This window comes from Phasianus colchicus, chromosome Z (assembly GCF_987193195.1).
Source record: "Phasianus colchicus chromosome Z, bPhaCol1.hap1.1, whole genome shotgun sequence".
Lineage (NCBI taxonomy): Eukaryota > Metazoa > Chordata > Aves > Galliformes > Phasianidae > Phasianus > Phasianus colchicus.
This window is the reverse complement of record NC_143476.1, coordinates 71,077,174-71,091,093: the sequence shown is the minus strand read 5'-3', so window position 1 is coordinate 71,091,093 and position 13,920 is coordinate 71,077,174. Positions and strand designations below refer to the sequence as shown.

The 13,920-nt window shown below is 34.3% G+C and overlaps 1 protein-coding gene across 6 annotated transcripts in view; it reads left to right on the top strand.

Annotated features, from left to right (window-relative positions):
- The window catches only part of ERBIN (erbb2 interacting protein), a 106,641-nt gene extending 95,596 nt beyond the window's left edge, over positions 1-11,045 (top strand). For 4 of the 6 annotated variants that reach the window (XM_031611595.2, XM_090131182.1, XM_031611596.2 and 1 more), the window contains exons 23-28: positions 2,557-2,700; positions 3,466-3,597; positions 5,083-5,292; positions 6,240-6,332; positions 6,896-6,970; positions 9,874-11,045. In XM_031611595.2, coding sequence (XP_031467455.2) covers positions 2,557-2,700; positions 3,466-3,597; positions 5,083-5,292; positions 6,240-6,332; positions 6,896-6,970; positions 9,874-9,981 — 762 coding nt within the window. In that variant the 3' untranslated portion in view covers positions 9,982-11,045. The remainder of the gene's footprint in view (positions 1-2,556; positions 2,701-3,465; positions 3,598-5,082; positions 5,293-6,239; positions 6,333-6,895; positions 6,971-9,873) is intronic. The other 2 variants (XM_031611597.2, XM_031611599.2) reach the window with 1 other exon arrangement.
- The last annotated feature ends 2,875 nt before the right edge of the window (positions 11,046-13,920 follow it).

The following is a 13,920-nucleotide window of genomic DNA, read 5'->3' as shown; positions in this document are numbered from 1 at the left end:
ATCTATAAATTCCTTTGACAAGATTTAAGGGACCATATTCTGATGAACTAAAATTATCCACCTGCTGAAGGAAAGTGAATATAGTTCATTTGTAAATCGTTCTTTCGCGTATTTTCTAGAGAAATAATTTTCTTATCTAATGCAAAGCTGATTTTACTGTGGGATAGAGAAGGTCTCTTTAAATGCCAAGCTGCTCCCTAGTGGTTACAAGTAGTAAGCTGTAGGAAGGCGTACAATGAATTCTGTCTCGTCAGTCTCATTACCAAAGCTTTTAAATTCAGTGTACGGGTGAGCTTTTAAGAATAGTAACATATTTCATCATACTTCCTTTTTCAAGGGAGACTTGCTGGTTTTGCTGACAAGTAATAGTAACTTTCTAGTTATGTTGAAAGCTTTCATTCCATTTAGGAATTTAAACTGAGATACTGTCTTTTTATAATTTTAGAATCATACCCATTTTATTGTGAGGAATTTCTCAGCCTTAAACTATAATAGTAAATATCTGTAAGAGTTGTCTGCAAATACTGGAGTTGGTAGAAACAGTGTGTTCTGTCACTTACATAAGTGTATTTTCCTTTTTTGTTGTGGATTTCTTGAGAGTTTATCAGATGCATGTTTGCTTTCAATTATAATTTCATCTGGAATTAAGAGCTCTATTTTTTAAATCTCATTCATTAACTGCCTGTTTAGAACAGGAAGAATTGCAAAAAATAAGTCATAAAAGTAGATGCTTACTTTCCTATTCAGAAACTAAAATATAGGTGGTTTTACTGTGTTCTCAGTGCATGGTACCTTCTTCAAAGAAATAAAGAAGTCCAAGTGATACAGGCTTGCAGTTTTAATCAGTTTAGATTTTTTTCACTATTCTTTGTTTCTCTATGTTCCTGATGTTTTTATTAGTATTGCCTCACAGTTTTTTCCACGTTAAGCTTGTACAGTACAACGACGAAGATAGCTTCAATAGGTCTGTGCATGAATAAAACTAAGTGCCTAAATGTTTGTAAGATCACAGACTAATTTAATTTTATTAGTTCCTATTATATACCAAAATTTCATGGATTATGATAAGCAAATGCTACATCACATCTATTTGAAGTCACTTTCGGAAAAAGTGGAAAGTTGAGGATATATTTTTTGTAGTATGTGTATTGTAGAGCATGGAACAGCAGCAGTGGTACGTATTGTAGAAGCAAGCCATAAGAAATTTACATAGAAGATGTCAAGTACAAAACTATGGTGGAACAAGAAGTGATTACTTTGCCTTAAATGTCTCAAAACAGCAATATTGTGAATTGATTAAGAAGTCCCTTAAGGTCTCTGGGCCAGGATAGACTCATTTTGTCTTTTTTTAAAAAGGCTATTGCAAAATGCATACTCCAATCAGTCTTAAATTTACTACATTATCTGGAAGAAATTTTCCTCAGTAAATTCCACTGTTTATCGTCTTGGGATTTCTCAAAAATTGGAGGGGTTTTTTGGTGACATCTGCTTAGTCACCTTTCTGGAAGAATCTTCTCTGGTGCAGCAGTCTCCAGAGAGTTTCTAAAAGAATGTGCAACCTTCATCATGCTCATTATGAAAAGCAAAATTATAGGGATACCAATCTCTCTCCAAATGCCCCAAATTCTCTCTTCTAAGCTAAAAATAAGTAGAGTAAGAATTCTTCCTAAACTGATCGCTGGGAATCTCTGCTAGTGTTGACCTACAACTTTTTTACAACTTTGGGTTTTGATGTTTTACAGCATATCTCTTACTGTTACCATTTTTTTTTTTTTTTTACAAGGCTGTGATTTTTCATGAGTTTTATAATTATTTCATTTGTCAGGTAGAATATGAGGGGTTTCCACCTGCACAGGTTTTTTATATTGTTTTGTTCTTGCAACTACAAAAGTCTGTGGCAAAATAGTTATGTCCACTGTTTCCTTTTGTCACCCTGGCCAGTGTTGGCAGAGGTCAGGTCTGCAAAGTAATACAGCTCAAAACCAAATCACTCTTCTGTTCTTGAGCTTTGTTACATTCTTGTTTACCTTCAGTGGCATGGGAATGGTTTTCTTTTGTTTGTTTGCTTGTTTTTTAATGAGGCTCCATCATCTTCAAATCTCTGTATCTGTGTGAGTTATTGTTTGTACTATACCAGTAATAAGGGGGAAAATAAGACAAAATAGTGACAACTGGTAATCAGCTGATTTTTCACAGATGTTTGTCTTGACTGCCATTCTTCCCACAGTGCACTTGATATGTTGTAAATTTATTGAAAATGTGGGAATTTTGACAAACTGTGAACCTATGTTGTTTTCCAAACATATGAACATTTGAATGACTTTATTTACATGTAAATCTGCATGTACACTCTGATTGCATGCTGATTTACAAGTAAATAAAGGTAAAAATAGGAGACGCTGAATTGTGTTTTATATATCACAGTAGCACTGTTCTTGCATGGTTTTTATCTTGCATGACAATGGAATATGTCTATATTAGTCTACGTATAACATGTCTTGTGGTTTATGCATGCTGCACTAATCTCTGTGTTAAATCTGTCCCCTCTTTATTCAGAGCATGCTGTCTAGGTCCTTTAATTCCAATTATGCTGCTGTTAGCAGCTTTCACTATGGCAGCTCTAGGGATCTGCATGGCAGCCAGGGTAGTGTTGCCTTGAGTGTTGCAGACGGAAGAGGTTCTGGTGTACACGTTGTTCGAGTGAGTACCTACAGGAGACTGTTGCAATATACAGAGGGACAAATTATGCAGACTGTCCTTTAAATTGATAGCTGTCTTTTTACAGATGAACAATGCTTTCAATGAATAGAATAAAACTTGTGCTGGATTGTTTTTTAATATGTATTTAATATTTTGCTGTTACTTCATACGCCTTAACCTTATTGTCAGGTTTTTTAGATTAATGCTGAATTTTCTAATTGGCCTTTATTATGATTGAACACAAATAAAAAGTGTCTGGTTTTGTTTTATGTATTGTGAAATTCTGAATTCAGCCAAAAATCAAAAATGATAAACAAAATTTTATTCTGCTGCTTTTTCTTCCTAACAAATTCTGCTGCTGTAAACTGCAATTGCTGGGCAGTTTAGAATTTCAAGGAAATTAGTTAATGTTTTCTTAAGAAAATGAGAGGGAAGAACTCCTCAGTCTGAATATTCTAAGTAGATATTTCAGAAAACTGTTTATCATGTGAATCCTTGCATGAGTAATCTTCAGCATTTGTTGATTTTTCTTAACAATGTATTGGTGATCAAAGACACCTGTGCACTTGCTAATTTTTGTAAATATCCACCAGTATATTCCATTCTAAATGTGGTGTTTTCACCAGTACGATTTACATATTCTATATAAACAAAAACAAAGTTAAAGAATTATAAAACCCTTTCAAAAAACACTTTAAAATCATTTTTATGAGATTCTTGAATAATACAAGGATATTTTTCTTTACCCCTGCATTTTATTTAAAGCATCCCCAGGCTTCAGCTTCAGGAGACCAATGTCAAGATGAGGTGTTCATTTCAGGAAAGCAGAATTACTCATCTGCTACACTTAGTCTCAAAGATGTCCCTCCTGACAGCATGAAGAAAATATCTGTGCAGGTAATTATCTACATGCTATAATGGATGGATATACTTATCATTTGTAGAAGCATGTGCTAAGATAGTAGATGGAACTGGGGCTTTAAAACGTAAAAATAAGAAGAAATTTGCAGGGAAAGTAGTTGCATGTTGAAACGGGAATACTGCATATGATTTCAGGAAGGCAGATTGAAGCTCATTATGCACTTAAAGAACTTAACATGAAATCTGTTGTGATTAAATTGAAGTGGTTAGCTAGAATACATAGTACACATTCTGTATTTATATTTAAAGACCATCTATACAAGCAAGACTTACTACAGTGAAAATAAATGTATGTATGTAAGTTCCAAAGCAGTGATAGATTTCTAACTTCATTGATTTCCACTGAGTTTCTACAGACATTGAGTATTGAGAATTTGCATAGTTCTTGATGTATGTTGCCTATGTAAACTCTCTGCCTCTGATAATACACAAAAATAGTTTTCCTATCATTTTCAGAAAATATTTTCAGAAAAAGCAGTGGAAAATCTTGTAAATTGAATAATGTGTCATCTGTAGATTAGCTGAGATATACACACACATTTCTTAGAATGACTTTGATATAGAAACTCAACAAAATAATCTCTGTATGTCCATTTACACTGCGTGATTAATGACTGAAATTTGTGTACATTAGCTATTTATAACCTTGAGGAACGGAGTATTTTAATGTCCTTGTGTCTTCTGACTAGTGGGATAATAGTAGTAGGCAGAAAAATCTGTAGTTCAAGACTGTAGCATTTTCATTCTGTGGGAATCCTACAGAAGGGTGACTGACTACTAGGGCTTTGTAACAACAGGAAGAAGGAAAACGCTTCACATCTCAAGGCAGAGCTGCAGAAATATCAGTAACTTTGGGGCTTCAGTAAGAAATGTTGTTTCCTCCAGCAACATCCTTACTGAAACGGTCAGAATTTGTTGAATTGTTGAATACCTTATTGCCATCGTTATCTCCTTAAGAAAAGAAATATCATTAATATTGATTTGATATTTAAATCTTGAGCTTGTAAGTTAACTTTTTCAGGTTTTTTGTTCCAGCGGTCACAGAAATTCTGTCTGCTAGCTGTGTAGGATTTTTAATTTTTTTTTTTAATTTACTGAGAATGCTGTAAATATTTTGTGCGAGAAAGATGTAAACTGCAACAAAATCAACCAAGTTTCAATATGGTCACTTATACTGCCAGAAAAAGAAAAATAGTAGAGATAACTCAGTAAAAAAGTGTTTGTCTACTCTGTTCTAGTAGATTAGTAAACGTAAGTTTTTGTTTTACAAAGTTGTTCTCATAGGTCAGAACTGATGAGTCTTGTGAAAATTGAGTGTGATTGCATATGTTCCAGAAGAGTAATTTTACTGGTGTTCCTAAAATTAAAAACGATCAAACATGAGAAATATTGAAATAAGGAAGAACTGAGGATTAGTCTGTATAAAGTCTGTGGCATTAACAACATTCATATTTTATTCAGATACCTTTGACAAACGGACAGATGTGCCAGCCTCAGAGACCTCAGGCAAATTACAGCCAAGTCCATCATCTCCCTCCTCAAGCATCAGTAGGAAGACATCCATCTAGAGAACAGTTAATTGACTATTTGATGTTGAAAGTTGCCCACCAACCAACCTATACCCAGTCTCAGTGTTCTCCCAGACAAAGCCATGAATTGGTAAAGCAAGAGGTAAGGGTAAAATGTCATTTGAATGACTGGCATCTGTCTGCTATAAAGAGAAATGTGGTAGATTTTTTAACAGATAATTCCAACAACCTACATTTGCAATTTTTTACTGAGGTAGAAATTCATTTTTTTTTTACTACATTTATTTGTCACTGACTCATCATTTATGGGTAACTGAAAAGTTAAAAATCACAGTACAACTTAGAGTACCTTGCTTCTATTTGTCTATCCGAAATGATTCAAAAAGTTGCAAATGTGGAATTGTGCAGCCTTAAATCATAACAAGATAAAAAAGTGAGAACATCTGATGCATGCCTGATAATTATTAGTTTTATTTATGGCATACAGATATACAGTAAGGAATTCTCGCACCTTTTAATGGCTCCTTCATTGTGAGCAACTTTCTTTCTGTTCTTGGACACAGAATTTTTCCTCGTTATTGTTTTGTTATTTGTGGAAAATTCTGAGAGCTTTCATTCTGTGGTAGAATGGAGATAAACTTCTGTAAAACTGTCTTGTATTCAACTCTTCTATCAAGAGAAAGGAGATACAGTGATGGCTACATAGAATTTAGAATGAAAGTAGGAGCCAGGTTTGATTTTAAAGTCAGCTAGAATTAGCAAGAAATAGGAAGAACAGATTCTTGCAGGTAGGCATGTATTTGCTGAGAACATTACATAAATTTACTTAGTATCTAAATATCTCTGAATTTAGAGACGGCGTGGACTACTATGATTATAATAGCAGTGATGTTAGAGTAAAACTTATGTACAAAGATAATTTGGCTTGAATTAATATTATGAGATACAGTATTTGCTTGAATGATAATGCTTTTTGATTTTTTTTTCCTTTCAAAAGCTTTTATTAACTGAATTCCTTAGTAATAAATTCATTACAGTAGCTCTGAATGCATTTTTCAGCCAGTTCTAACTTTGATTGTACCTACTTAGATTCGAGTGAGAATTGACAAGGATCCAGAACTTGGATTTAGTATATCAGGAGGAGTTGGTGGTAGAGGAAATCCATTCAGACCTGAAGATGATGTGAGTATTTTATAGTAATGTATCGTAAAATTGTTCTTATTAGCACGTTTCCTAATGTATGAAAAATACACTAGCCCCAAATGCAAACCACTAAAATCCAGGACTTAGTTGGAGAAAAGGGAGGAAAAATGATGGAAAATGGAGGCAGTAGCCACATGATAACACAGAGGATTATTTTCACTGAAGGTTTCTTAGATTGTACCAGATATCAGTTCACAGATTTGTGATAGTGAATTACAGAGTTCACAGTTAGGAAGCCTCTTAAAAGAGAACATGATTTAGCCTACAGCACTATTTCTGTGGTTGATAATTCATTTTGACATATACATCTGCCAAATTAAACAAAGGCTTGAGTTACACGTTAGACAAATCAGGATTTGCCCTTCAGTAATCCTTTAAAGGCAGTTGCCCTGGATTTAATACTGGAAAAAGAAGGCAGCCATAAAATAATACTGCATTCTCTTCTATTTAGGATGGAAAATTGAAATGTTTTAAGTTACATCTTTATACCGTAATTCTATGAAATAAATTGTCAAAAATGTTTTCCACCTCTGTTTTTCAAGGGTATATTTGTAACCAGAGTACAGCCTGAAGGACCAGCATCTAAACTGTTGCAACCTGGGGATAAAATAATTCAGGTACTGTAGTCATATAATCAATTAGCCTGTGTAATATATTAGTTCATTTTTAATTTGCTTCTTTTCTAAAAGCAGTATGTTTCATTTTTGTGTAGATCACTAGTATGTCTCCAGAGCCATTCTAGCATTCTGGGATGGTGCTTTCAATTTTTTTTCTATCTAACATATAAGTGAGATGGGCTGAAGCATTGATGATTTGAGTCATTTTTCAAATTCTGAATATTTTTTGTAATTTTAATATTCATAATCTTAAAGGCAAAAAAAAGTCCTAATGTTGTTATTCAAGATGGAATGTAAGCAAGTCAATTAGACTTTGTCATTCATTTAACTTGTAGTCATTTATATACAGTGTTCTGAATAATAAATTGTTTGATGGCCATCAGTTACTCCTCAAGTCCGTTTTCTGTTGCTGTCCCCACGCTGCAGCGCTACAGATTGTGTCAGCCTTTGCTGCCTCTCCCCCAGCTGGCAGGTTGGATATGCACAGCCACTGGCAGAGGCCACTTCTTTGCTGACTGATACCTGAGCGCTCGCAGTGTGTACCTCCTGGCTACCCAGTCTGCAGCGAGCAAGCCAAATAATTTCTTTCAGGAGTTCTGGCTTCTGGTTGCAGCTCGGCAGCCTGTTTTTCTGCAGGAAGTTCATACTTTTCAGACCACTTTTCTATTAGATTTGCTTGAAATTATCTAATGAACTTGCAAGTTATTTTTGGAGGGGTCAAGGAAATGGCTGAATGGATTATATGACCTTATTGTTCTACAGAAAGAGGCTAGAAGAATACTTAAAGCACCCTTTAAGTTGCAGAGCTAATCTCTTGGTAAAAAGTATTCTCCATGTACCAGGTATTTATAGAATTAGCTCAGCTGTATTTCAGTTTTTTCGAAGACTAAGAAAAACTTCGTATCTCCATTAAAGTACCATCTTGTGTGAACAGTTTTCTTAAACAAAAACAAATTGCATGATCCCTCCAATGAAAGAGAAAGCCAGTTAGCGCACAAAAAAAAAAAAAAAAAAAAAAAGAACTAAGATCAAATTAATCCATCTTTAAGATACTTGGTTTTGAGTGTGGTAAATAATTAAGTACACATTTCTCCTGACAAGAGAAAGCTAGCTTCCATTCCAATTCTTAGTGATGTAACTACTTTCAGTGAAGGGGCAACACTCCACACAGGAAGAATAACAACATTTTAAACCTTGGAGTAGAGTGAAAAGTGTGTGAATGGTGCTTTTGTTTTAAAGGATTATTGTTGACTTAATGGAATTTCATTTGTCTGTGTGACATATGTAATGAAATTTCTTTCTGTCCTGTTGGCACTCTGCTAGTTTTGCTTTCTGTTTAATGAAGAATTCATAGTTTTTAAGAGCTCAGGGAGATACTGCATTTACATCTAAGACAATTACAAGCTCTTTCATTTCTCGTAACTAACAAATTTTTTTGGTCTAACAGCATGTTCTTTATAACCATGGTACCTCAGTGACAATGTAACAACAGTCCTATTCTGTCTTGTTTATGACTTATTTAGTCATAAAAACGGCTGCATTTTTCTATGATCTCTCCTCAGATTTCTCTCCTATGCTTGTCATTACAATTATTTTTTATATATTTATATATTTATATATAAATTATTAATATATTTACAATTATTACAATTATTTTCCATAAAATATACATTAGAAGTATCTTATAATGTATATCTAATAGATACATCAAGCAAAATATTCTACACAACCAGTGTCTAGGTAATTGCATGGAAGTCTTAAGATACCGTTGCATATTAGGTTAGGACATACCATATAGATGCTGGCATGGAATTATTATTGCTGCTTTTGCTCTCTCAACATTCTGTATTTAAAACTGCCTTTGTAGTCATAGACAGACTTACATATTACTGCCTTTACAACAAAGGATCTTTCTGGTAGCAACAGTGTTAGGTAACACAATGAGCATGCAAAACTCCAAAATGGAACAGCTAAGCGCACAACTGGCCTTAACTGTCACCTCTGTGTCACCTCTGGTGACATTTTGACTGGATCTCTGTCCCCGTAAGAAGTGCCAGCCCCTCTGGGAGGAAGCTGGGAGATAGAGCTGGAAGCAGTGGACAGACCAAACTGCCACTCTGCAAGATTTTACGACCCAGATTGAGTATGAATTTATACCTGAAAAGCTGAATGCTCATTTCTGTAGGCTGCTTAGGGCTGCCCATGTTTGCTAAGCCCATTTTAGGAATAACAGAGGTGCTTGATCATAGGAAGATTGAAGCTGGGGTGACCCCAGGAGATTTCAGTCCCAGCCTTATAGGAGAGTTGGCACAGAGATCTAATCAGAGATTTATCCAGTCAGGTCCTGGGGAAGATGTACACAGGTAAAGACTGTATAACCTCATAGAACAATCTAGCCCACTGCTATACTGTGCTCGTGGGAGAAAGATAGTTTGTTGTATCTAGTCTGATGGGAGAAAAGGAGTAAAGTCCTAAAAAGGCTCCAGTGCTATGAATGCTTTTTGTTAGAGGTTTAAATACTTTTTAATTTATCAATCACAAATCCATTTCTAGTATTTAAACTGAGATGTATCATTTGTCCTGTCTTCGCTGTTCTTTAGCATGACTGTATTCAGGCTGAAGAATTTAATGTCTGAGCTTTCAAGCTCAGATTTCTCTTTTGGTTGTTTGCAAATGTTTTCAGTACTTTTGGGACAGAATTCTCTCAAGGCTAACAGGATCTGTGAATTCCTTGTAGCATATACCTGTGTGTTCTGCTGATATTAATCATGTAATGAGCGAATCAGCAGCATGTTACTGCGTGCATTCATGTAAGACTTTGTGATTTTAAACCTAGTTTAAGCTTAAGTGACGTAACATTAAATATCAGACTGCCATTTTCAATTCTAAAAATTTCTTTTTAGGCCAATGGATACAGCTTCATAAATATTGATCATGGACAAGCAGTATCTTTGCTAAAGACTTTTCAGAATACAGTGGAACTCATCATTGTGAGAGAAATTTCTTCATAAATTCTGTGGATAATGGGGATAAAGCCAACAGGATTCATTGAAGGACTTATGGGAAACTGAATATTTTGCCTATTTTTATACATGAAAGGAACTTGAAAAGAATTATGATCAATATTTGTACAGGAAATGAAAAACTGAACTTGTGGTTAAAGGGGAAAAAACCACTGTATAGAACAAACAGGAAATCATTTTGGAAATACATATGGTGAATAAACTTGTTTTTAAGCATTATAGCAATCTAAGGATCACTCCTCCAAGAACAAACCTGTGTTATTGTTTTGTACAGATGGTAGGTTTATTTTTGGATAATTCATACACATTACTAAACTTCGTGCGAGGCTTTAAGAAGCCTACGTTGTAGCCAATGGACAGATGGCAGGGCTGTCTGTCCTGTAGCTGTTTATTGCCTTTATTTTTATTCACCAGATATTAATGTGTTATGCTGAAACCACTTCTATAGATGTGGAAAGGGGATATTAAATGTTGGCTTTGATATGTGCACATTGTATAGATGAATGGGTAGATGGAAGGTGGTGCTGGTTGGACAGTACAAAGGTCAGGTGAATCAACTATCTGCTATCTAAATCTGGAATCAATAAAGAGAAAAAAGCATTTAGTTCTGGAGTGTATGTCTACCAATAGAAAATGCAATAAAAGATTATGGTGTTTTTTAGGAAGACTGTAATTACAAATCTGTGATATTGTACAGGATTTGTTCCTAATGTAGTCATTGATTTATTCATTTGCCACGTGATTCATGTTTAGTTGGGTTTTCTTCAATACATACTTCTTTTCAGCTGTACTGTGGAAATGTGCCCAGAGATTTTTCTTTGCTATGGAAATCTCCAATTTTGTGCAAGTGGTGGTACTTTTGTCTTTATAAAAAGTGCTCCATTTTAACCTTTCAGATTTTTAAAATGAAACCAAAATGGCCAGTTTTTAAGATTGTTGCCTGTAATATATATTTAAACACACACAAAATAGATGATGGAAGAAAGGTTATGAAAGTCATCTTGATTTTGTTTGGCCTTTGCATTGCCTTGTTAATCAAAAAGGAGACCATATGCGTGGAGCTAGGTAACCAAAGCAAGTTTGTGAAACTTTGAACAGTGATGGAGAATTGCTGTGATGAGATGGAGATGTATACTTACAACCAACCAGTTTGTAATGATGTTTCTTAAAGGGCTGTTCCTACAGGTAACATTAAATGTGAACTACACACTTCAGAGTCATTAAAGGGTTTCTAACTGTATTAATGTAATAGTGATTTACCACAGGCTGCCTTTGTTCCTTATTACTGTGTAAAATATTCAATTACGCTTGTATTAATTTTGTTTACCAGAAACATTAACTTTATTTTTCTCTTTTCTCCTTTGTAATTCAATAAAGACTACGCAATCTGCAGTGTTAATTAATACATGGTTGTTATGGACCAGGGAAAAGTGCCATAGAAGACCAGTAACTGTTTTTAATCAGGGCTAATGATAAGCCTATCATTGGAGCAATATTCAGTTATTGCAGTTCATTTTTATTTACATACAAGTTGATTGTTTGAAACAAGTAGAAGTTGCTTTCTTTTCAACCCGTGTGTACAAAAGTAAATGCATTTAATAAAGCTAGCAAAAACACCAGCCTCCTTTAGTTTTGGGGAAATGAACTGCAAGAGAGGAATTATACATAGCTAGCGGTAATAAACAGGTAGTACTTTTTAAATAAGTGAACTTCAATATTATTGCACTTCTTTCACAGATGTTAACTGTTGCTTATTGTACTGTGTATAGTTCTAATAATTTTAATTGAAACCCTTTAACAACTCTTAGTATATTTTAATTCTTTTTAGTTGATTTTCAGTGATATTTACATAGGAAAATTGGTGTTTTTTTGATATATTAGCAGAAACGTGCTGTATTTTGATAAAAATTCACTTATTTTCTGTGTGCTGTTAATCTTTAAAGAAAAGAATGAGAAACATAGCTATATAATGGCAGGCTTTGGTGTTCCCCTTCTGAGATGTGTTTGGTTCTTTAGTTTCTATTTTTTTACTGAAAAAACGAAATGTTCACATCATACGTTCATTAATTTCAATCATGTTATTTTCATCACACACTGCCTTTTAAAGGGAAAAAAAATAGACAGACATGTCCTAAATTGGTCTTCTACATAACCTGTATCCTTGGGAAGGGAAAAGTCCAAAAAGCAGAACTGATTCTTTACTGATCTTGGGCTGACTTTATATACATTTTACAGTACATTTAATTATATCACTGAGGAATTATACTGTGTTGTATTTTGCTTCAATGTTAAGAGAAGTTCTAAACTGTATTATGATACTTAATTTTCAGATTGACTTGTCAAGAGACAATTCTATCAAAAACTGCTTGGCTATGGTAGAACCGTAGAAACAGAGTTTTATAGAAGAAGTTTAGTACCTCTTGTGGAAACATTTGGCCAAAGTTTGTCTTGAGTAAATTAGCAAACTAACCATCAAATAAAACATGGATTATACTGACTTTACTCAGTAAACTTGGAGTTTTCAATGGGTTGAAATGTGTTTGTTCCTTCTGTGTCTGTGTGTAATCTTAAATACATGTCAAGCTAGATGATTTTGCAGAAAGTGAGAGAAAGATGTCCTCTGAACTAGTCTAATTGGGATTGAGCAGGAGGAGAGACAAGAGACAGGTATTTTTTTAAAACTACATTTTGAACAGAAAAAGCTTCTGTCAACAGTGTAACTTACTCAGAATGGCAGTGAGCTGATGCATACTCTGTTAATTATTTCTATTATTACTAGTTCATTAAAGAATCAGTTCAACTGATATAATGAAAAGATGAAGTCCCCCACATATTTATTGTGTAAATATTTTAGTTTCTTTTTTGGACTGGAGTTTTTAAGTGTGTATATTCTTGAAAGCATTCTATGGACACAAGCATAGCAATAATCAACACACAAATCAAACCTTTATGATTTGGGACTTCTTTTGTTTAGAAATATTCCCATGTCAACAGCGATGAAATGTTTTTATCAGCGTTTATTCAGCATTCCAAATTTTTGTATATAATTAGACTGTTCCTGAGGCAACACATGGAGAATAGATAATAAACTAATGCTCTCTAAAGCACTGTGTAATAGACTTATTTAGCTTCTAGGAAATTCTCCATGGCAAAATTTTATATTTCTGTAGCTTTTATAGACATTAGCCTCCTACCAATATCCATTAATAAAGACTTGCTTGTGTTTTTAGCTCCATCCATCTCAGTGCAACAAGGGTCTGCTTGAATTGGTTTTGTTGTAAGACTGAGTTATTAAGAATGAAAAAAAAAAACCAACAACCACAAAACCAATGATAAAACAAAACAATGAATTGCCAAGTTTTATAATGAAATCAATTAGTGACTGTTGTTCTAAAGAGATGAGTAGTCTTTTAAGTCTAGTATAAATGAAGTAGTTGAAATAGCAAAGAAGACTGAGAGCAGACTTAAATAGGGTAACTTGGATCTGGATCTGACTTAATAAGATGCCCAAAGGCTATTGGGAAAAGAAAGGCACAAGCATTATAGGAGAGGCAAATGTGGATTTACATCCAATTTTCTTGCAAACTGTGACAATGTAAAAGCACAGATAAACTCTTTGCTTTAAATGTAAAGCTAGCATACCAGTCTGATATGTTGACCTTTCCTAGTTCATCTGTGCAGAAAAGAGACCCTAACTGTAAGGGGTTACAGCCTTGATGACCCTGGAGTGTTGGGCCCCTGTGCATTTAAGTTTTTGCATTTGTTACCAACTAGGAGTTTGAAATTTTACTCCCCTTCCCCCCTTAATTTTGTCTTTGTGGAAATTACTCTGGGAGAAGTTATCTTTTCTGCTTTTTATGCATCAGACTGCAAATTTATTCTTTTTCATTTCACGTGTATTATTTGTTAGTATGTTTAAGTCCCTAC